The 21,655-nt window shown below is 40.7% G+C and overlaps 2 protein-coding genes across 3 annotated transcripts in view; one reads left to right on the top strand and one right to left on the bottom strand.

Moving 5' to 3' along the window:
- Nucleotides 1–17,240, bottom strand: part of KLHL15 (kelch like family member 15) — a 37,611-nt gene extending 20,371 nt beyond the window's left edge. The window contains exons 1-3 of one of the 2 annotated variants that reach the window (XM_047765916.1): nucleotides 17,199–17,240; nucleotides 16,394–16,593; nucleotides 1,911–2,622 (exon numbers count right to left, since the gene is read on the bottom strand). In XM_047765916.1, the coding sequence (XP_047621872.1) occupies nucleotides 1,911–2,615 (705 nt within the window). In that variant the 5' untranslated portion in view covers nucleotides 2,616–2,622; nucleotides 16,394–16,593; nucleotides 17,199–17,240. Of the gene's footprint in view, nucleotides 1–1,910; nucleotides 2,623–16,393; nucleotides 16,867–17,198 lie in introns of those variants that run through there. The other variant, XM_047765915.1, reaches the window with a different exon arrangement.
- EIF2S3 (eukaryotic translation initiation factor 2 subunit gamma) overlaps nucleotides 17,035–21,655 on the top strand; it is a 32,918-nt gene continuing 28,297 nt past the window's right edge. The window contains exon 1 of the mRNA XM_047765917.1: nucleotides 17,035–17,082. The gene's annotated coding sequence lies outside the window, so the exon portion shown is untranslated. The remainder of the gene's footprint in view (nucleotides 17,083–21,655) is intronic.

Genomic DNA, 21,655 nt, shown 5'->3' on the forward strand with positions numbered 1-21,655 from the left:
TGTGGCTCTGACGTAGGCCGGTGGCTATGGCTCTGATTCGACCCCTAGCCTGGGAACCTCCATATGCCGTGGGAGCGGCCCAAGAAATAGCAAAAAGACAAAAAAAAAAAAAAAACCACCTCCTATGCTATATATGCAAACAGAATCCATCAGAAGATACAACTGATGCTTTACATGATTTACAAAATTACTCCAAGGTGTTAACTTTCAGCCACTGTCACTACTGACCACCCTGAACTGATAGTTGGAAAATAAAAAGGCTCTCTAACTCAGCACTTAAAAAATCACTTACTGCTAACAATTATCCATCATGTTGTCTTACAAGAGGGAAAATTTTATTTTCTACTTCACAAATACTTCCATCTAGACTAAAGTTGGGAGGGAGGTTTGTTTTAGTAGTGGGAAAGCACTTGCATCTAACATATAAAGACAAAACAGGATTTCCCACACAATGAGAGCAATAAAAACAATATTAAGGAAAAAAATCAAAACCTAAGAGACAAATGATTTACATAGTTGATGAGGGGCTGACTATCACTGAACCAAAAATAATTAAGAAATGTATTCGCAGACGTGGCTCAGGTCCTATGCTGCCGTGGCTGTGGCGTAGGCTGGCAGCGGCAGCTCTGATTCAACCCCTGGCCTGGGAACTTCCATATGCTGTGGGTGTGGCCCTAAAAAGACCAAAAAAAAAAAAACATATATATATATATATATATTCTTTAGCTTAAATTATTTCTGCTCTATCAGTACATTCTGAGAATAAAGGATAAAATCCCACAAAATTGAGTTATCCATTAAAAGTATAAGTTAATGCTATTTCACAGCATTTCAGGAGGAAAAAAAAAGACATGCCAGGCGGCTGTTATCTGAAGGCGCAAATCTGTTTATTTTTCAAATGGTGTAAACAAACCTCCTTTGCAAACACTGTATTTTTATCACCAGGTCTGGTAACTAAAGCTGAGGAACTACCTCACCTGAAGGGTGTCGACCAAAGCTGTAAGTATGCTTTCTAGAAAGAAGAGAAGATGCAAGAGGTAAACAGAGCCCCAGAAATAACCATGTGATTAGAAACCAATTAAGTTAAGCAATTACTGAAACTGCTTTCTCTTCTTTGGGCAAGAAATGATCACAAGTGAGAGTCTGATATAAAAATGAAAAATGCTTATATGCAAAAAGGTCAAGGCAGTTTTGGAGAAAGACAATTTTAAGATAGCAGAACTATTACACAGTAAAATGTGCAAGGGGATGTTTGATCAATATAGATAGGATTTATAGTCTGTTAAGAAATGCCAAAACAACGGTTTTAGACATAAACATGTTTTCATGGTTAAACTTAGTTAGTATTCACAGTGAAATGGTGGGGGTGGGGTGGGGAGATGGGAGAACTAGGTAAGAGAAGGGAAGAAAATAACCACCAGAGCCTGCTGGTTTTCAAGAGCTATTTTACATTTCCTTACTACATTTTAGAGGAATATGAAACTGTGTTAATGGTTTTCATTCAGAACTACGAAACTTCTCTCAACTCTAATTTCAGCATGTATCACTTAAATTAAAATTAATTTTTAAAAAGAGAGCTAGACTGACCCAGTTCAGATTTAATTACTCTGTGAAAAGAAAGAAAAGTTAAAGCAAACTTATAATATTTTGAGTTAAATAATTATGCTTCAACTTTAAAAGTGCTTTTAAAATGAAACTACTCTACCACCTACCTGCTTCATCTTTTACCCATAAAATGTTTTAAAAAAACATAAATGCACAACAAATTAGACTTCTTACACATAAACTATCCTTAAAAACTATTCATTCTCTTTTTGGCTCCTGACCAAGCCTGGGAATCTTATCTATAAAGACACACTGCCTTATTACCTAAATTGTGAGTACTGTCTATTGCTTTCAAATGCACTAACCTTCTCAAAAACACTGGATGGGGTCATCAAACAAAACCTGATGTTCTGAATGATGGTATCGGTATGTCTCCAGCGTCTTCTATCATGCCGCAGCCAAGACTGCACAGCCTCGTACAGCTCTATCTCTGGGAACCTGCTCAGATGATCATTATCCAAGTAAGACATGAGCTTCTCAAAGCTCAGATAAGACAGGAAGTCAGGCCTGGACATGAGTGGTACAAAGTTGTCTAGCAGAAAGGCGTCCAGCTTCTCCCTGACTCCCTCGATGTTTACACCGAAATCATCTAAGAGTCTCATAATTTCTGCACAATTTTCTAAGCAGATTTTCGCTAATAGAAAAGAGCAGCAGAACTTCACCACTTCTATAAGCTGAACATACATGGCAGCCTGAAGAATCTCATGAACAGTACTCATACTCAGTTCTATAGTTCCATAATACATAAACTGAAGGACGTGACTGAAACCTGTAGCAGTAAGACCTTTTAAATGAATTTTGTCCTGATCTCGCTCTCTCATGTCTGCAGTAAACATAATTCTGAAGTAATCACTCTGGGTGGCCAAGAGTGCTTTATGGGCTTGGAACTGATGATCTTCAATAACCAGAGTGACATCAAGAAGCAATCCCTCCTCATACAGTGCTCTGAACCCAGCAGAGACACTGGTGTCATGGATGGAGGAACAGAATCCTTCCACGTCCCCTGCCATGAATCACCTGGAAAAAAAAGTAATCAAAGAAAACTGTGTTAATCATTTCCATGCATTCTGAAGACATTATTAACTTAGAACTTAATTTTTATAATTATCTCAATTCCACTGCCTAGTTCCTACACGTATAAACTATTTGGGAGAAAACAACTTAAAGGTTTGCAGGCTAATATTTTTAGCTTCCCTACCTGGAGAAAAAAAAATCTATTAAATATCTATACAATAATGGTAAATTCTTAATTTACAAATATATGCCTATCCCAGTGACTTTACATTGTTTATCAAATACATTTAAATATGTCCCCAAATTATCAACCAAAATAGATTTCCCAAATACTAAATGATGAGAAAAAGAGACAAAAAAGAAATTAAACCAAAAAGTACACTGTTGTCCTTGAAAACTCCTAGAAACGTGCCCAAAGGAAACAATCAGATAAATCTGTCAACTTGTACACACAAGAGTTTTCTTTCTAGCCTTATTTATAACAAAAAACTGGAAACTATTCAGAAGCCCAATGACAGAAATAAATATGGCGCAGTCTTATAATGGATTACTGTAACAACAAAAAATGATGGCAGCAATCTACCTGCTTTGACAAAGGATATTTATCAGGTATGGTTATGTGAAAAAAAAGTGGACAACTGTACCATACTCAGTATATTTTTAAATACACACATATATACTTAGATGAGGAAAAAGTCTAGAGGAATATATACCAAAATGATGTCTGAGTAGTGGGATTTCAGGAAATTTTGAGGTTTATTTTTCCCTATTTACTTACTTCATTAACATTATTTTAAAAAACAATGACCAGGAGTTCCCATCATGGCATCAGAAACGACTCCAAGTAGGAACCATGAAGTTGCTGGTTCGATCCCTGGCCTCGCTCAATGGGTTAAGGATCTTGCGTTGCTGTGAGCTAAGGTTTGCAGATGTGGTTCAGAGCCTGCAGTGCTGTGGCTATGGCATAGGCTGGCAGCTGTAGCTCCATTTAGACCCCTAGCCTGGGAACTTCATATGCCGAGTGTGCAGCCCTAAAAAGCAAAAAATAAATAAATAAACAATGACCATATATTACTTATACATCTAAAATACAGGAGTTCCCGTCGTGGTGCAGTGGTTAATGAATCTGACTAGGAACCATGAGGCTGCAGGTTTGATCCTTGGCCTTGCTCGGTGGGTTAAGGATCCGGCGTTGCCTCGAGCTGTGGTGTAGGTCACAGACACAGCTTGGATCCAGAGTTGCTGTGGCTCTGGAGTAGGCCAGCGGCTGCAGCTCCAATTAGAGCCCTAGCCTGGGAACCTCCATATGCCATGGGAGCGGCCCTAGAAATGCAAAAAAAAAAAAAAAAAAGACACACACAAAAAAATAAATAAAAAATAAATAAAATACAAATATGTAATTTTTAAAGGAACTGAAAAACGTACTTTTGCATATCAGAGAAATTAGGCCAAAATAGCGGAATTATAACAGATCTCTTGGAGTTCCCGTCGTGGCTCAGCAGAAATGAATCTAACTAGTATCCATGAGGATGCAGGTTCGAGCCCTGGCCTTGCTCGGTGGGTTAAGGATCCGGCATTGCTGTGAGCTGTGGTGTAGGTTGCAGACTCGGCTCAGATTCCTGAATTGCTGTGGCTATGGCATAGGCCAGCAGCTATAGCTCCAATTTGACCCCTAGCCTGGGAACCTCCATATGCCACAGGTGCAGCCCTAAAGCACAAAAATAATAATAATAATAGATCTCTTAAGCAGAATAAACTAATTCAGTCTATTAGACTGTTTATGAAGCAAAGTAATTTTCTTCTTTTCAACACCCCACCCCGGCTCAACTATCCATCCTCTCAACTCTCATCTTCACACAGCTCTGGGCATCCTCCCCACTGACCCATCCCTCCATCCAAGAATTCCCTCCCAACCCTTCCACTGTGCCCTGTGGAACCTCGCTTTAGTGTAAACAAACTCCCCTATAGGCTCTTGACAGTCAAAGTTTTCTCTGCAGTCTGATTTAAAAAAGAACAAACAGGGAGTTTTCACTGTGGTTCAGCAAAACAAATCCAACTAGTATCCATGAGGATGAGGGTTTGATGCCTGGCCTTGTTCAGTGGGTTAAGGATCCGGCATTGCCATGAGATGTGGTATGTAGGTCACAGACACTGCTCAGATCCCACGTTGCTGTTGCTGTTGCTGTGGTGTGGGACAGCAACTGCAGCTCTGATTCAACCCCTAGCCTGGGTACTTCCATATGCCGTGGGTTCAGCCCTAAAAAGCAAACAAACATACCTCTCCAATGTTCTTCTTAGAACAAACTGCTCTTCTATAGATTATAATCTATGTTCTAAGCCTTCTCTTAGCTTCCTACCGTCCTTTTTCTGAAATATGGCCTTTTTCTTAGATAAAAATCCATCTTCTGTTGCTCCTTATTACTTATCACATACTCATATCCTGATCTCTCTCTCTCTCTCATCCTATGTTCACTTATGATGTTGGTACCTGGCTAAAAGTAATTTTCTCCACCTCTTCAATGTTCACATAAGATCACTCACCCAAAAACTTGATAGGCAAAGTTCCCTTACCACCTCAACTCCTACAACCATCCCCTTACTCCATTTTATGTTTTTCTTTTTTTTTTGGCTGCAGGCCAGGGATCGAACCCATACCACAGCTGTAACCAGAGCCACAGCAGCGGCAACGTGGGATCTTCAACCAGCTGAGCCATGAGGGAACTCCCCCTTTATTCTACTTTAAAACCTATTCCCAAACCTGCTGGGCCTTGCCACAATTCAGAACTGATCCACATCCGAAATCTTAACTGTCAACTTTCCACTCTCTGGCTTGACCTCTCTTTTTATTTGGTTTATCATCTCCAAACCTTACCACTATCCTTTTCTAGCTTAGACCTTCTGGTATCAGACCCCAATTCCCAAGCTCTTTCCTTTCCCTGACTGAGTGTTTGAATGGTCCCGAAGCCCTCCAGCAAAGCAGCTGGCACCCGTCACTGCTGGCACCTGCTCTACCTCCTTCTTTAGAGAGGCCATCATTGCCATTCTCACCACTCTATCACCAGTGCCTTCCCCTTTACTTGCTAAACGAAGAGCACTTCTGCGTGCCAGACTTTATCTTATAGAGGTATGTGCAGTTGCCAAGAGTGAAAAGGCAGCTTCCATGGACATACTAAAAGGCATACTCTCCACTCTTGTGAGTAGGCTATCACTAGATTTTCCTACTTTGTTTGATACTCTAGTTTAACTTCTTGACATATTAACCCGTTTATTCAGTCGTTATCCGAGTCCGAGGTTATCTCAAAAAAAAAAACAAAACAAAACAAAAAAAACAAACCCAACCAAACACGGAAAAACTTTGTTAATAAACAAGAAAAGAGTCTGAAAGGGTAATACACCAAATGTTAAAAATGGTTATCTAGGGATGGTGGAAGAGCAGGCAGGTTTTTTTTTGTTTGTTTGTTTGCTGATCTGTGTTTTCTAATCTATCTTCAATGAAAGTATATTATTGCTTTTATTTATTTATTTTGTGGCACATGGTAGTTTCCAGGCTATAGGTCTAACTGGAGCTGCAGCTGCCAGCCTACCCCACAGCCACGCCAGCTCCTAGCCACACCACAGCTCATGGGAACGCCGGATCCTTAACCCGCTGAGCAAGGCCAGGGATCAAACCTACATCCTCATGGATACTAGCCAGGTTCATCACTGCTGAGCCACAACAGGAACTCCTATTATTGCTTTCAAAATGCTCATTAAAAAAAAAAAATCTAAAAAACCCTCTAACTGTCAAATCCAAAGGTAACATCCCAGTCCCTATTTCTCAGGATCCTTCTGCAGCATAACTTATTCCCTTGGCTCACCACTCTCTCAGCTTCATGACATTATTTTCCTAATCCTCTTCCTATTCTTGGGCTACTTATTTCTCACTCTCCTTCCTGGGCTTATTTTTCTTAAGCTATCTCTTAAACACTGGTGTTCCCCAGGATTCTGTTCTTGCACCTTTTCTCTCTCATCTGAACACTGTATTTCCCTCAATGATCTCCTCTAAACCCATGGTTTCTACTGATAACCTACCTTTACCAGTGCCTTGACCATCACTGTCCCAATCTCTATCCTTACACTAGTACTTACATAGCATATCTCCTATTAGATATCTCTAGGTGCCCCACAGGCATCTCAAAATCATCATGTCTGAACAGCATCATAATTCTACCCTCTTCCCAATCAATTCTTTCTTTTGTATTTTTCTTATCAAGAGGCATTGTAGGTGCCTCTTTCTCCCCATTTGTCCCTAACTTACCTCTAGGTCTTAATGATTATACCATATAACATGTTCACTTACCTAAGACAGCAAAGTATGCACAAGATGAAATTAATATCAAAATTTTTATTAGCACTCCATTAACCCAAAAGCTATATACTTTCATTTTGGAAAGGGAGAACACAAGAGGGCTGTCTACAATTTGGAAAACAGATATAAGATATTTTAGACACATCTACGTTTGGCAGAACTACTTTACTAATAACACATTCAAGATTAAAGTAAGCTATCAGATCTTATTTCCTGAATTATGTTTAAAGACAAAATTAATGAGCTTAGAATTTCCCAAGTGATACAAGGCATATGTACACAAATACATACTGGGAACAAAAGGAACATCACACAGTATATCTGAATAATCAAACATTCTGGTTAGTAGAGGGCTATCAACATCACACTATCAATTTTCAAAATAATTAGAATAAAAAACACAACAAATTAAAATGGAGGAAAAATTTTGATATTTCATTATCTTTCTCACAATCATGGAAACAAACTATTACTCTGGCTCATCAAGATTTTACTGGTCACATTAACGTAGATTTAATAATAGAAGGTTGTGCATCAGCATTCATATACTTGAGAGAGAACTGCTTTGTTTCACTAATCTATTATTTTGACAGTGCCTAAAAAAACATATTATTTCACTTCTTGTCAAAGTAACCCTCTCTCCAGGAGTTCCCTGGTGGCTTAGCAGTTAAGGATCCAGCATTGTTACTGCTGTGGCATGGGTTTGATCCCTGCTGTGGGCATGGTCAAAACAATTATAAAATAAAAATATGGGGCATTCCTGCTATGACACTATGGGCTAAGGATCCAACTGCAACAGCTCAGGCTGCTGCAGAGGCACAGGTTTGATCCCAGCCTGGAGCAGTGTTAAGGATTCAGTGTTGACGCAGCTGTGGCTTGGATTCAATCCCTGGACCTCCCTACCTAACAGTTATCACTATCTGATAAGGCTTCAAACAGCTAATATTCACTTTTCCAAAAAAAAAAAAAAAAGGTTCCATCTAAAGGAAACTTTTTAAAGGAGATACTATACTTTCTCCAAAAAAGTAATCTAGGTTCCAGCTATTTAGCATGATGGAAATATCATAGGGCTAAGAAGCCAGGAGGGGAAAAAAAAGGAGGAGGATTGGTAAGATGTGAGGCAAAAGACCCTAAAGATACATAGTAAGGACAGCACCCACTTCCCTCTGGGCACCCAGCCCACCAAGGGGGATTCCTAGCAGACAGGCTTCTACCCTGTGATTCTGTCCCCAGTCACATATGATCAGACTGGGGTGAGAAATATCAATCAAAATGAACAAGAACTTTTTAGAAAGGAGAGAAAGAGAAAAAGGGAATTTCCTGGTGGCCTGGGGATTGAGGATTCGGTGTTGTCACTACTGCAGCACAGGTTTGATCCCTGGCCCAGGAATTTCCACATGCTACAGAAGCAACCGAGAGAAAGAGAGAGAGAGAGAGGAAGAAAGAGGTGGGGGGGGGGAGGGAGACGGAGGGAGAGAGGGATGCACTGACTATGTATGACTGGAACTAGAACATGTCAAAGAGCAGCTGTGGCACCAACTTCTGCCTGCCACACAGGCTGAGGATCAGAGAAAGCCAGTCAACTGAGATAAAAGAGGAAAGCCAAGAGGAGAGGACAGGGCGTGCTCCCTGAAGCCTTCATTTTTCTAGTTCCTAGGTCCAGCTCTACTCCTGCCCTTGGGTTCTGAGAGAATCCTTACATGCTCAGAATAAATTCCCTCTTTTTACTCCCTTAGGTGGGGTTTTCCTACATATAACCAAGGTCCCTAACTAACACAGTTTTAGAACAGAAATAGCTATACTTTGAGTGAATTACTTTTTTTGGTCTTATTTATGCATCTGTAAAATAAAAGCATTCAACACGATGATCTCTAAAAATTTTTAATCATAAAACTCATTTTTTCTACTTTTTATATGATTTTACAGATGTGTAAAGCACTATAAGTGCTATCTTTATAAAAGATATACAAAGTAAACAAATTAAAGCTATTTTTTAAATCTTAGCAATGCAATACTGAAGTTCATCTGATCTAAATTACTTCTAAAACTAATCTGTGATAGCTGGGAAATTTGCAGTGATTTTTTGTCTTTGTCTTTTTAGGGCCGCAGCTGTGGCACATGGAGGTTCCCAGGCTAGCGGTCAAATCAGAGCTATAGATGCTGGCCTACACCACAGCCACAGCAACTCGTGATCTGAGCCATGTCTGCGACCTACACCACAGTTCACGGAAACACCGGATCCTTAACCCACTGAGCAAGGCCAGGGATCAAACCCACATCCTCATGGATACTAGTCAGGTTCATTAACCACTGAGCCATGACGGGAACTCCTGCAGTAATTTTCTTCTCCTTGAAAAAGCTTGGCACATCTGTCAATAAGACTAACAGCTTTAGAGCAGCAGCAGTATTTTATACTTTTATGGGAAACATGTATATAAGTAGAAAACAACTGTGATTAACCAACCAACATGATATAGCCTCTAAATGGTTAGCGAGGTAAGAGTACCAGTCTGGAGTCAGACGCCTACATTTGAATCCTGGTTCTTATTAGCTCTGTGACCTTGGGCAAGCTACTTAGCTTCTCTGTGCTTTAATGTCCTCATCTGTAAAAAGGGGGATACTGATATTAATAGAACCTACCTCATGGTCTGCTGTGAGGATTAAACAAGTTAAGACATGTAAAGATTTAGAATGGCATATGGCCCTTAAGTGAACCATAACATTAGGGCTTACTATTATGCCCCTTCATTTAGTGCTATTGGAACCAATAAAATAAACCTGACCCTTTGACAATCCTGTTAATTCTGGAGAAATCCTTCTCCTTAGCAACAGCACCTCGAATCCTAGCCCATCTTCTCAGGAAAGTCTCTCGGGACCGAGGCCAGCTCAGCTTGATTGATGAAGATGCTAATGCCCACAGGTGAAATTTTTCTTCAAGGTCATACAACTAGTTAAAAATAGAGTTAAGACTAGAATCTGATTTACTTACCATTAGTGTGACCTAGAGAAATTTAGTTAACTTCCTGACCTCAGTTCCCATCCATATATTAGGAATAATCATCATCCATTATTATTGAGTTGGGCTTGTGATGATAAAATAAATCAACACAAGTTAAATGTCCAGCCCACTGGAGGTCAATCAATGCTGCCTTCCCTGTTCAACTCTTACCTAATGCTCCATCACCCAAAAAACTATAGGAACTTAACACCCTTCAAATTCCCAACAGACACCGCACCTCCCTAAGGTTAATCATAAAGCAAGTTTATAGGAGATCAGGAGATGTACTGGTAGTCTAAACACTGGGCCCCATTTCCAATGGCATTGTTTTCCATTTTTCCTCATCACACGGGTATAATTTTCTAGGTCTGGGGGCTCCTTAGGCTTTTCTGACATAACAAGAGTAGCCAGTGACTCTTTGTATCTGTGCTGTTCAATATGAAAGCCACTACTAATGGGGCTTTTGAATACCTGAAATGTGGCTAGACCAGAGAAGTGCTTTAAGTATAAAATGAACACCAGATTGTGAAGACTTAGTACAAATAAGGTAAAATATCTCATTATATAAAATTTTAATACTGATTACATGTTGAAATAATATTTTGGATATACTGAGTTAAATAAAACATCAAAATTAATCTCACCTGTTTTTTACTTTGTAAAACTGTGATTATGAGAAAATTTTAAATTGCATATGTGGCTTGCATTATATTCTATTGGACAGCACAGATCTATCACATCAATGTTTAAGGTATCGAACACCACACTTACAAATGAACATGTGAAACAAAACCAACTTGTTCACAATCCATACCCTGGAAGCAATAAAGAAAAGAAAAAAAAAGTGAGGCTTAGATGAAAATAGAATAAAATAAAAATAGCACAAAAACACATATAAGCAAATAAAATAAAAAAGGTAATAGGAGTTCCCATTGTGGCTCAGCAGAAACAAATCTGACTAGCATCCATGAGGATGCAGGTTCGATCCCCTGGCCTTGCTCAGTGGGTTAAGAATCCAGCACTGCCCTGAGCTGTGGTGTAGGTTGCAGATGAGGCTCAGATCTGGCGTAGCTGTGGCTGTGGTGTAGGCCAGTGGCTACAGCTCTGATTCAACCCCTAGCCTGGGAACCTCCATATGCCGCGGGTATAGCCCTAAAAATACAAAAAAGCAAAGAAAAGAGGTAAAAAACAAAGAAAAGGCTAAGCGTAAAAATACGAACAGAAAAATACACAAAATCTGTTAAGATGGGAGAATTATAGCAATTTAAGTAATAAATTAATAATTATAAGAACTAATCACTGTAGATGTAAACAAAATCAAGTAATTATAAATCAGTGAGGGCTGGGGGAAAATTCTGTTAAGGGGCTTTGAGAAAAGATATGTACTGACATTCAAAATGCTCAATGTACAAAAATTTTGTATCCTCACTTTTCAAAACAGATAATTAGATTAAGAGAAATCATGGTTTACAAACCTATATACTCTTGGCCTTTTCACTTCTATATTTTACACTTAGCCTTCAGAATTTCAAATGGTAGTTTTTTTTCTAAAGGGGAGCCAATTTAAACTAAACGATAAGGCATACTCATACTACTAGGAAAGAAATACTGGAGTTTGTCCTGTTCCATAAACTTGGCACTGACTAAAGAAAAAAGAAAGCCTCACATTTTCTATGCATGAGAATGATCAGTATAGCAATTCTCAAAGTGTGGTCCGGGTAGAACTGGGGCCCTCGTCTCCTAAGAGGACTTCACAAGGTCAAAATGATTTTCATAATAATGATTTAAAAAGTGATTTGTCTTTTTTACGTTCATTCTTTCAGTGTTTTCTAGAGACTACATGTGATATCATAAGATACTAAATGCAGAAGCCGATAAGAAGCCCATTGTCTTATTAAGACAGACTTTAGAGAGATTTGCAAAAATGTAAAACAATACCTCTTCTCACCAGTTTTTTGTTGTTTTGGGAAATAGCTATTTTTCGTTAAAAATGTTATTTAAACTAACATGTAATGGGTTTTTGGAATGAATTATAAGTAAGCATTTTTTAAATGTCCCAGTTTTAATTTCTAATATGGTCAATATAAATAGACACAACCCACATGAACAAAAGCTCTTGAGATCCCAATAATTTTAAGAGTATAATGAGATCCTGAGATCAAAAGGTTGGAGTACCACTGATAAAACACACATATACAAAACAACCTCTTCTTACCTCTGCTGTGAAAGACTATTACTGCTATTTATATCACAGAAATTTTAACAGTTCAAACTCTCTAGTGACCAGTAAAGAAAAGTCTGGTGGGGGTAAAACTGGACAGGAAATTAAAGGCAAAGAAATTAAATACTTCCTTTTCAGTCAAAAGGCCGTCATTCTGATTGGAAGGCAAAATTCTAGGCAATTAAGAAGATGTTTCAAAATTAACTAACCTCCATGTTTATGCCATAAACAATAATTTAATGCTTTCACATTCCTCCCACAGCTGTTTGAGCATTCATACAAAACCCTCATTTATTCAGAACAAAAGCTAGATGTTCGGAGGTTGATATACTTATCTTCAATTAAAACTTTAAATTATTTCATACTACCTATCTTCCTCAAACTGTTAGTCTACCAATCAATGTTGATGCCTATGCAGAAAACGCCATACTTGCATACTAAAAAGAAAATGCAAGGTTTACTATAGGTAAAAATGTAACTAATTTCTGAGTCATAAAATTTCTCTCAATTTCTGTAACTTATAAAGTAAAAAGTCTTTTATTCAACAATCTCAAAGCAGCCAAATTCTCAATCTAAAAAGGAAGAAAAATTTGAAAACAGATTAACTTTATTAGCTTTATCAGCAGTCATTTTACCCTTAGATACACTACTCAAACTGACAAACAACTCAATCTAATATTTGAGGAAAGGCTGTCTAGGTTAACTTTAATTTGTTTAGTACTGGAAATTCTTTCTTTTCCATCAAAATGTTTTTATAACTCAGTACCAACTTGCAAATGACCATTTAACTAAGCTTTTAAGAAAGCTGAGTCCTCCAGCCTCCTGGTTGGCACCTATTATCTAAATTACTTCACTTTTCAGTTATGTTTAGCATTTAGTCATCCTATAATACAAGAAACCTTATTAGAAAAAGGAAAAAAATTGTTTCAATGCTATTTTTTCATCAGAAGGTTTTTAATTTAATGCTCCTCTGCTTATTCCTCACTACGAGTAGTAGTAGTCCAAGAGTGATGTCATGGAAAACAGCTTCCCTAGCCTTTAGAGACTGGATCCAGTGAGAATTCTAGGAAAAGCCTCTATTGGGAAATAAAACCAAAAATCTTCTAAGTCATATCCTAACATGAAATCATCAATACTATGCTAACATCTTAGTTCTGCATGTACAACTAAACTAAACCTTTTGGGAGGTCTTGATGTTATGATATAGATTCCCTGCAAATCTTTAAATGATGCAGAATCATTAACTAAATTCAATGATCTTATCAGAGACAAAGAATAAGTCTTCTATCTATTTGTATTTGATTAGGCCTTCCACTTTCGGACTAGTAGCAGTACAACATATACCCATGGCAAAGATGAACTATGAGTTCCTCCAATGATTCCTAAAATGGCTATAATAATTATCTCCTAATTTCTCCCCCTTGTTCACCCTTTCCCAGATATACTGGCCTCTTCGATGATTATTGAAAAACAGCCACACACCCACCTTAAGGCCCTTGTATTTGCCATTCCCTTTGCCTGGACCACTAATTCCAATATACACGGCTCCCTTCATGTCTTTCCTTCAACTTCCCCTGAACCCTTTCTTTAAAATCTAAAACTCCCCCCTTTTCTGCTTTATTTCTCTCCATATTATATTAAATGGAAATATAGACTATTTTCTTTATTTAGTTTACTTTTTTTTTTTTTTGGTTCGTTGACTGTTGTGTCCCCAGAATCTTTCTAGGAATGGTGCTTGGCACATAAGTGTTTAGTATACATTTGTGGGATGAATAGATAAATTTAAAACCCTCACAACCCTAACTATCCCTGATTTAGAGATGAGAAAACTCAAAACTCACAGAGGTTAAGTAACTTGCCCAAGACTATGATTCTTAGTAAGTGGTAGCATTGGGGTCAGCCTGACTTTGGAGCCTTGATTCTAACCACTATTCTGCAATGCTTCACCAATAACTGCCTTTCATTTCTCTTCAATAAAAAACCTCACACCAGCTACAGCATTCCAATTCAGTGGAAATAAATGCTAACAAATTAATCCAACCCCTCAAAAGCTACATATTTATTCTCCTCACAGTTAATATTATTTACTCCCAAAATTTCTACAATGGGAAAGGGCAAGTTTGACAATAGGCCAGCTACATAATTTTCGGGGCCCAAGGCAAAAATGAAAATGTGGGGCCCCTTGTTCAAAAGCAGGGAAAAAAGTGTCATTAAAGGTACTAAAATATACTAAAAGATACGTCGCCTTTCTTCTGACGTATCTCTCAACTTGTGATTATTTTTTAATGTTATTTAATGCATTCTAAGTAAAGAAAAATTAAAAATTTAAATTATCATGAATTTTACTGTTCACCTTTATATTGTATAATGCCAGTTTTACGCGCAGAATATTAAAACAAGTTTGGGGCCCTTATGAACACCCAGGAAGGCATGCCAGCCCTGGTTCCAAGATTTTAGCCCCAAGTAACCCAAATCAAGGCAGAGAGAAGGCCAAACCCTGAAATTCCCAATAAAGCACTAATTTGCCAAAATTTTATCTTCAGGACAAGCGATAAGTCCAATGTATAAAAGCTAGCACATTAAAGTAGGCTCTTCCTTTTACTAATTTAATCTTGCCTGCCTTATATTATTCTGTCTTTTTACAAAATGCAAAAGCATATTCTGAAAGACAACCAGTATTAGATTATAAATTTAATAAAACATCTCAGGAACAAACTCAGAAAACCATTTGTTAGCTAAAAATAACAATATACTTTTAAAAAAGCTTCTCTTTCACTTTTTGTGGATAATCTTTAAAAGCCAAACTATACAACATTTCTGATGTGCCAAATAAGAATAATTCCACATTGATCTGTTACATGTATATATTATAAATTCTGACAAATAAATCCGATTTTCAAACCACAAATATTTATGGTTTATATATCCTATTATGCCCCCTCAAGTAAGTCGGCAATACAAAGTGCAAATTAACATCCTTTACCACTGAAAAACTGGTTCTAAGCATCTAATTGTTGCGTTGATTATAAAAGGGAATTAAATTACATAAATATTGCATTAAGTGTCAAAAAGTTGAAATTTTCTACACATTTCTAGGTCTATTAAGATTTAAAGAAAACTGAATGCATTTATAAGCTCTCCAAAAACAATTTTCAAATTAGTAGCTATTCAGGCATCTTGTTCCCTAGATACGAAAAATAAGCATTAATATTATATGTATAACTGAATCAGTGTGCTGTACACCTGAAACTAACACATTGTAAATCAACTCTATTTCTATTTCAAAAAGAAAGAAAAATAGGCTTTAAAATTAGAGTATACATTTTAAAAGCATTTTCTAGATTACAATTTAATCAGATTAACAAAAGAAAATGTAAATTCAAAAAATATTAAGACTAAGCCAACGTAAGGTGTTTAATATTCCGAGTAAGGAAAAGGGCATAAGCGGCCTAGAAAAATGAAAAGCAAAGCACCACAGTAACGTTACATTTGAATTAAAGAATACCGTTATTTAAATAAGCAGTTAGCATTTCGTAGGAAGAAGGCCAGGCAACGTGACTATTATATATCTAGTCGAGTCACAGCACTGCTTCGCTATTCCGTACTTACTGCTTATACTTATAATATAGAAATAAAGAGGCAGCAACAGTTAGCCACTACAACATTAACCGCTCTGGCGAAGGTTACTTTAAAAATCGCCTTGCATTTTTACAACACTTTACAGCTATAGATTATTTTCACATATATGACCTCATACAGTCCTCACTATCCTGTGATGTGGCTATTACTGACTACATTTCATAGATAGGAAACCGAGGTTCGGTAAGCGATTTTCTGAGAGTCACCCAGTCGAACCCAGACCTTCTGATTCCGCGTTTTCTGCCTCGCATTTCGCATAGTTCTATTTCAGGCATAAACAGAATTTTTAAAGGGAAAGAATGGGTTAGGGAGAAAATAATCATGGTACCTGCAGCTGTGTGCTGCAAAAAATGGCTGAATTATGCTTCTTCCCTTTTTTTTTTTTTGGCCTGGAAAAAAATTAAATTTCAAACAATTTTAAGTAAACTCAAAGATAAATTAGATCCCGGCGTTTACCAAATGTATGACTGAGGTCGGTGCAGAAAGGGCTACCGAATCCGTGCCTAGCGCGGGGCCGCGGACGAAGCCCGGGCTCCCGGAGGCCGGAGGGCCAGGGGCGGCTACGCACCTCGGGGGTCTGTCCAACCTCTAGTGGACGGCAGTCTGCATCAGGAAGAAGCGGGCCGGCTGGCCGGGCGATGGGCGGTCGGGCGCCGGGACGGCACTCGGCAGGCTTCTCGAACGTCTACAAGGGGCCGCTCCCGGGCCGGGCCGGGGCGCTCCGGCGGGGGGCGAGTCTGCGCGCCTGCGGCCCCCACGAAACCAGTCCTGGGAAAGAAGACAGCGCTGAGACGCTAGTCAAGACAGTCGGGCTCGGCGCGAGGCGGCGCGGCGTCGGGGCCGGGCCCGGCCTTGGCAACGCCAGGAGCCTCGCAGCGCCCTGCGGGGTTCGGCAGGAGGGCCGATTCGGCGCCTCGGGTGGAAAGAGGGGCTGGGGGGCCGCGGGCAGCGGCAGAAGCGCCGGCGGGCAGCGGCAGAAGCGCCGGCGGTAGCGGCGTCAACGACGGCGTCTCCGGGCTTCTGCCCCGAAGCGCGCGGAGCCTCAGGATCACCCACGCCGGGGGTGGAAGAAGGCGGGAAAGGGGCGGGAAAGGGGCGGGAAAGGGGCGGAGCGAGCGGGGCCACGAGCCAGGGGCCGCTCCGGGCCGCGCGCCCCCTGTGGGCCGCGGGAGCCGCCCGGGGCCCGCCCAGTGAGGCGGGGCCCGTCGGCAGGGGGCTCCATGCGCCGTCGTCGCAACGCGGAAGGCTGCCACGCGGGTAGGGAGGTCGAAGGGTGGGAATGCGAGAGTTGGAGCGCGGGCCCGTGAGGCGCCCTGGGCCCCCACTGGCGCCTCGAGGGGGCCCGCGAGGGCCGCGGCCCAGAGGGTGTTTACCTTCCCCCTGGTCGAGCGCCAATGCCGCCATCTTTCAGCCAACGCGCGTCACTTCCGGCGCCGCGGGAGCGGGAGCGGGTGTGGGAGTGAGGTGGGGGCAGGGCTGTCCCACGCCCACGGGGCCCCACGTTCTGCCGGCTATGCCGGCGGGCCTCACCGAGGGGAAGGCGGCGCGGCGTTGCGGACGCGGGCTCGGCCAGACGCGGTTTCCCCCGCGGCTTCGCCGTCGGGGCTGGAAACTCGGCAGTGCTAGTCCCCGCGCAGCGGTCCTTCTTCGCTTACGCGAGCGGTGGGCTCGAGCCACTGCGGTGTGCCCACCCTAGACAAGTTGAGGGTTAAGAAACCCGGAAAATGTCTTTTTGCGTCTTCCACACGGTGGGGGTGGCGGAACAGGGACGACGTGGAGGGGGCTTTGGCGTATCTACCTGTGTTGTAAACGTGACTGCATCTGCGCCAAATGACATCATTTATTAAGGCAACTTGCAGGGGATTGTTGCGTCATAGGGTTCCACTTGGCTAGTTGCAGAACAATTACGCGTTTCAGAAATACATTTCCCAGAGGTGAGAAAATTCATAGAAAACGGCTTGTCTGCACCACACAGAAATGCCGGATCTGAAAACGCTGTTCTGTTTCTATTTGTGTCAAAATCAGATGGCAAGAACGAACATTCAGAAGGCAGTGGTTTTTTAGTTTTTTATTTTTAACAAATCGATTCTAGAATCGTAGCTAGTGCCTTTTACATACCGCGTTTTCTTGATTTAAGAATTTAAAACTACATCACAGGACTGTTTTGTAAATGTGTCGTTGTGAAATCTCTGTAGGAAAAGTGTAGATGACAGAAAAACACATTTGGAAGCCAATGGTTCTCCTGCTAACCTTAAATCATCCGTTGCCCATTTCTGATCCTAAACTGAGAAATTTCTCCTGCCCCCACTCCCTGCCGCCATTTTCTCTCTAGACCTATATCCCAAAGAACTTACAGAGATGTGTGGCTGACAGCGATCATTATCTCTTTCTAGCAATCTTGAATATGTCACGTTTCCCAAGAGGCCAAAAAAGCACACGGTGGTACTGTTTTGCTGAAATACACTACTTCGTGTGAAGAAAAAAAAATAGAAAATCACTTTAATCTTCTGAAAATGGGGAAATTGCTGGTTTAAACTATAAAACAAGCTTTAAAAAACTAAGCCTTAAAATAACTAAAACGGTATGCATTCGGAGTTCCCGTCCTGGTTCAGCGGTTAACGAACCTGACTAGCACTCATGAGGACAAGGTTTCCATCCCTAGCCTTGCTCCGTGGCTTAAAGATCTAGCGTTTCCCCGAGCTGTGGTGTAGGTTGCAGATGCAGCTGGGGTCTAGCATTGCTGTGGCTGTGGCATCTGCGGCTACAGCTCCAATTGGACCTCTAGCCTGGGAACTGCCGTATGCCCCAGGCACGGCCCTAAAAAGACAAAAAAAAAAAAAAATATATATATATATATATATATAATATATATATACACATTCAACTTTGAACATCTGAGTTTTCATATATTATTCTTGAACATCATCTTAAAGCACTGGATTTTTATTTTTGTATGTTAGCAAACAGATATACATTTTGAACTTTGCGTTATGTGTGGCACTGACCCGTCCAGAGAGAGACTTCAGTTCCTTTTTCAAGTGGGAACTGAAATGTGTCTGTGTTTTGAGTAGCAGGTGTATATATATCTACAGTGAGTGATGTCATGAGCCACTGTGATCAGCACATGCCTTATTATGACTGCATGGTCTCATACATGACATTTCATTAACTCCAAAATTGTGTGTGTGTGTGTATGTATGTATGTATTCGGTTTCTGAAACTGGGCTGTGTCTTTCCACCAATCTGTGTATTTACTATGTAGAGCAACCGCTCCTCGCCCCCCGCGAAAAAAAGTCATCTTTAATCACTGATGCCTTCTTCACTATCAGTTTTTTTTTTTTAATGGGTTAAAAAACAAATTTTAGTAGTTCTTGTCGGAGCGCAGTGGAAACGAATCCGACTAGGAACCATGAGGTTTTGGTTCGATCCCTGGCCTCGCTCAATGGGTTGGGGATCCGGTGTAGCCGAGAGTTTTGGTGTAGGTCGAAGACGCGGCTTGGATCTGGCGTTGCTGTGGCTGTGGCATAGGCCGGCAGCTGTAGCTCCAGTTAGACTCCTAGCCTGGGAACCTCCATATGCCGCGGGTGTGGCCCTAAAAAGACAAAAGACAAAAATAAATAAATAAATTTTAAAGAAATGAGTGTTTTATAGGAGGGTCTAGTGCAGTAAAAAGCATTCTGCTTCTCCGTGACCAAAAAAACCCACATCATTTAAATAAACTAACTCCTCCTGGTAATTCTTGTCTTCAGTTACTTTTCCCACCAATTACTGGAAAGTAATGGGAGTTCCTAAATGCCTTGAGGGCATCCCTTCACATTGATAGAGCCCCATGGGGCAAAGGGAAGCTGTCTTTTCCTCGCCTAAGTGTTTGAGAATACAGTCCTCAAACCCGATGTTTAGCAGTGGAGAAGTCCGGAAGCAGCTAGAGGCTTGGGGCTGGGATTGGTCGTGGAGTTGGAAGGAAGTTCCTACCCAGGGGTTCTGAGCATTTAGGATACTGTATGCCCTCCCCCCACCTTTTTTTAAATAAGTTAAGACTTTTCAGAAATTCAGAGTCTGGTAATTATTTTGGTAATCATTTTTCATGTAACTCGCCTCCACCGCAGTCTCAGGCAATCAAAGAGTTATACCCTCAGCAAACTAATATAGCTGCTTGTGCATTTTCTTTCCTCTTGAAAACTTTAGCCAAGCGCTCTATAGCGCTTCAGGGTTTTTAAAAGCGTCTTGTAGGGTCCAGTCCATCTCAATCCCTCACTGTCCACCAGTACCCCCCAAATCAGTACATACTTCTTCTGTGTGTTCACACCAAGACCTGTACACTGACACATTCCAACAAGATGGTGGCTGTCATCCTCAGCATTGTTTCCTGGTCCCTATTCCAGATGGAGCCTTCAAAATACAACCTGAGGGTCCCCAAATTTTCTAGCTTTTAAAGTGTGTTTTTTTTTCTCTGGCCATGCCCACGGCATGTGAAAGTTCTTGGGCCAGGGATGGAACCCAAGCCACAGGAGTGACCATGCAGGATCCTTAATCCAGTGAACTCCCAGGAGACTCCCTAAAGTTTGTTGTTTTAACAGCCAAATTGAATAACTTGAGCCTTTATGTTGCATGGCTAGTAGGAAATCAATGTCTTCATAAATGTTGGAGGATTCCTGGTTAATGCTTACAACATTGTAAATCAACTTTACTTACATAGAAATTTTTTAAAAAGCCAAAGGTCTTTATATGTTTTGGTCACTGATAGATCCACGGTGCTTAGGACAGGACTTGGCACATAGTAGGCAAACATAACTATTTATGGTATGAAAAAGTAAATTAGTATAGTAGACTATAAGTGAACAATTTATGGAATTAATAAGCAGGAGTAAAAAAATGCAAGTGTGAAGATCATTTAATATGTAATAAGTATAATAAAATAATACAGTGGAAAGAGCATGGGCTAAGAGGCAACACAGGAGGGGAGAAGCCCTGACTGCCAGCCTTCCTGATTTTTTGCTTCTTTTCCCTCTCTCCTTCGTGTCCTACTGAAACCCTACTAAATTTTCAGTGGTTCTCTAAATAAAGGTGCTTCGCTGCCTCTTCCAGGACTGGAATGCGCTGCCCTGTAGGAATGCCTTACTCTTCCTTTTCCCCTTTCCTTCTTCCCTTTGGACTGAACTTAGCAATCACTGCCTTCAAGAAGCCTTGCCTGACCTGCCAGATTACATCCCCACCTTTTAGGCTTGCTCACAAAGCACGCTGTGTTGTCTAAACCTCTCACAATGTGTTGGTGACTCTCAAACCACTCCTGGATGTTTTTGAACCCTTGTTGCCTGGCCACAGGTGCAAAGCAGTTACTCTAACAACTGCTGGCAGAGAATTGTTTCCTAGGGTTTTAAGGATGGACGTGAAATTTGGTTCCTGGAAAAATGACTGTTGAGTCCTCTTGACCATAGAGCTATAAGTGACCACTTCATTTTCCTTAGAGTAGCTCCCCACATTGGTGAAATAACACAAATGTAAATATTTCAGACGCACTCTGTTTCATGGGGGAAGTGCCCTTGGAAGGGCCTTTGCTCCTTTTTGCATCCACATCCCTTTTGGATGTTTAGGGATTTCATGTTCTCCTAGCTGGGGCCAGGGGATGGACTTGGGGGCTCGTAAGACTGGAGAAGAGAAAACATGGGAGAAACAATTGATGTGCTTAAGAATGAGTTCTCACCGAATACTCAGATCTGACTTAGGGATGACCTGAGAGAACAGCCCTGTGTCAGGATCTCTAGAAGCCAAGACTTTTTTTTTTTTTACCTTTTATGGCCGCAACCGCAGCATATGAAGTTCCCAGGCTAGG

Source organism: Phacochoerus africanus, chromosome X (assembly GCF_016906955.1).
Source record: "Phacochoerus africanus isolate WHEZ1 chromosome X, ROS_Pafr_v1, whole genome shotgun sequence".
Lineage (NCBI taxonomy): Eukaryota > Metazoa > Chordata > Mammalia > Artiodactyla > Suidae > Phacochoerus > Phacochoerus africanus.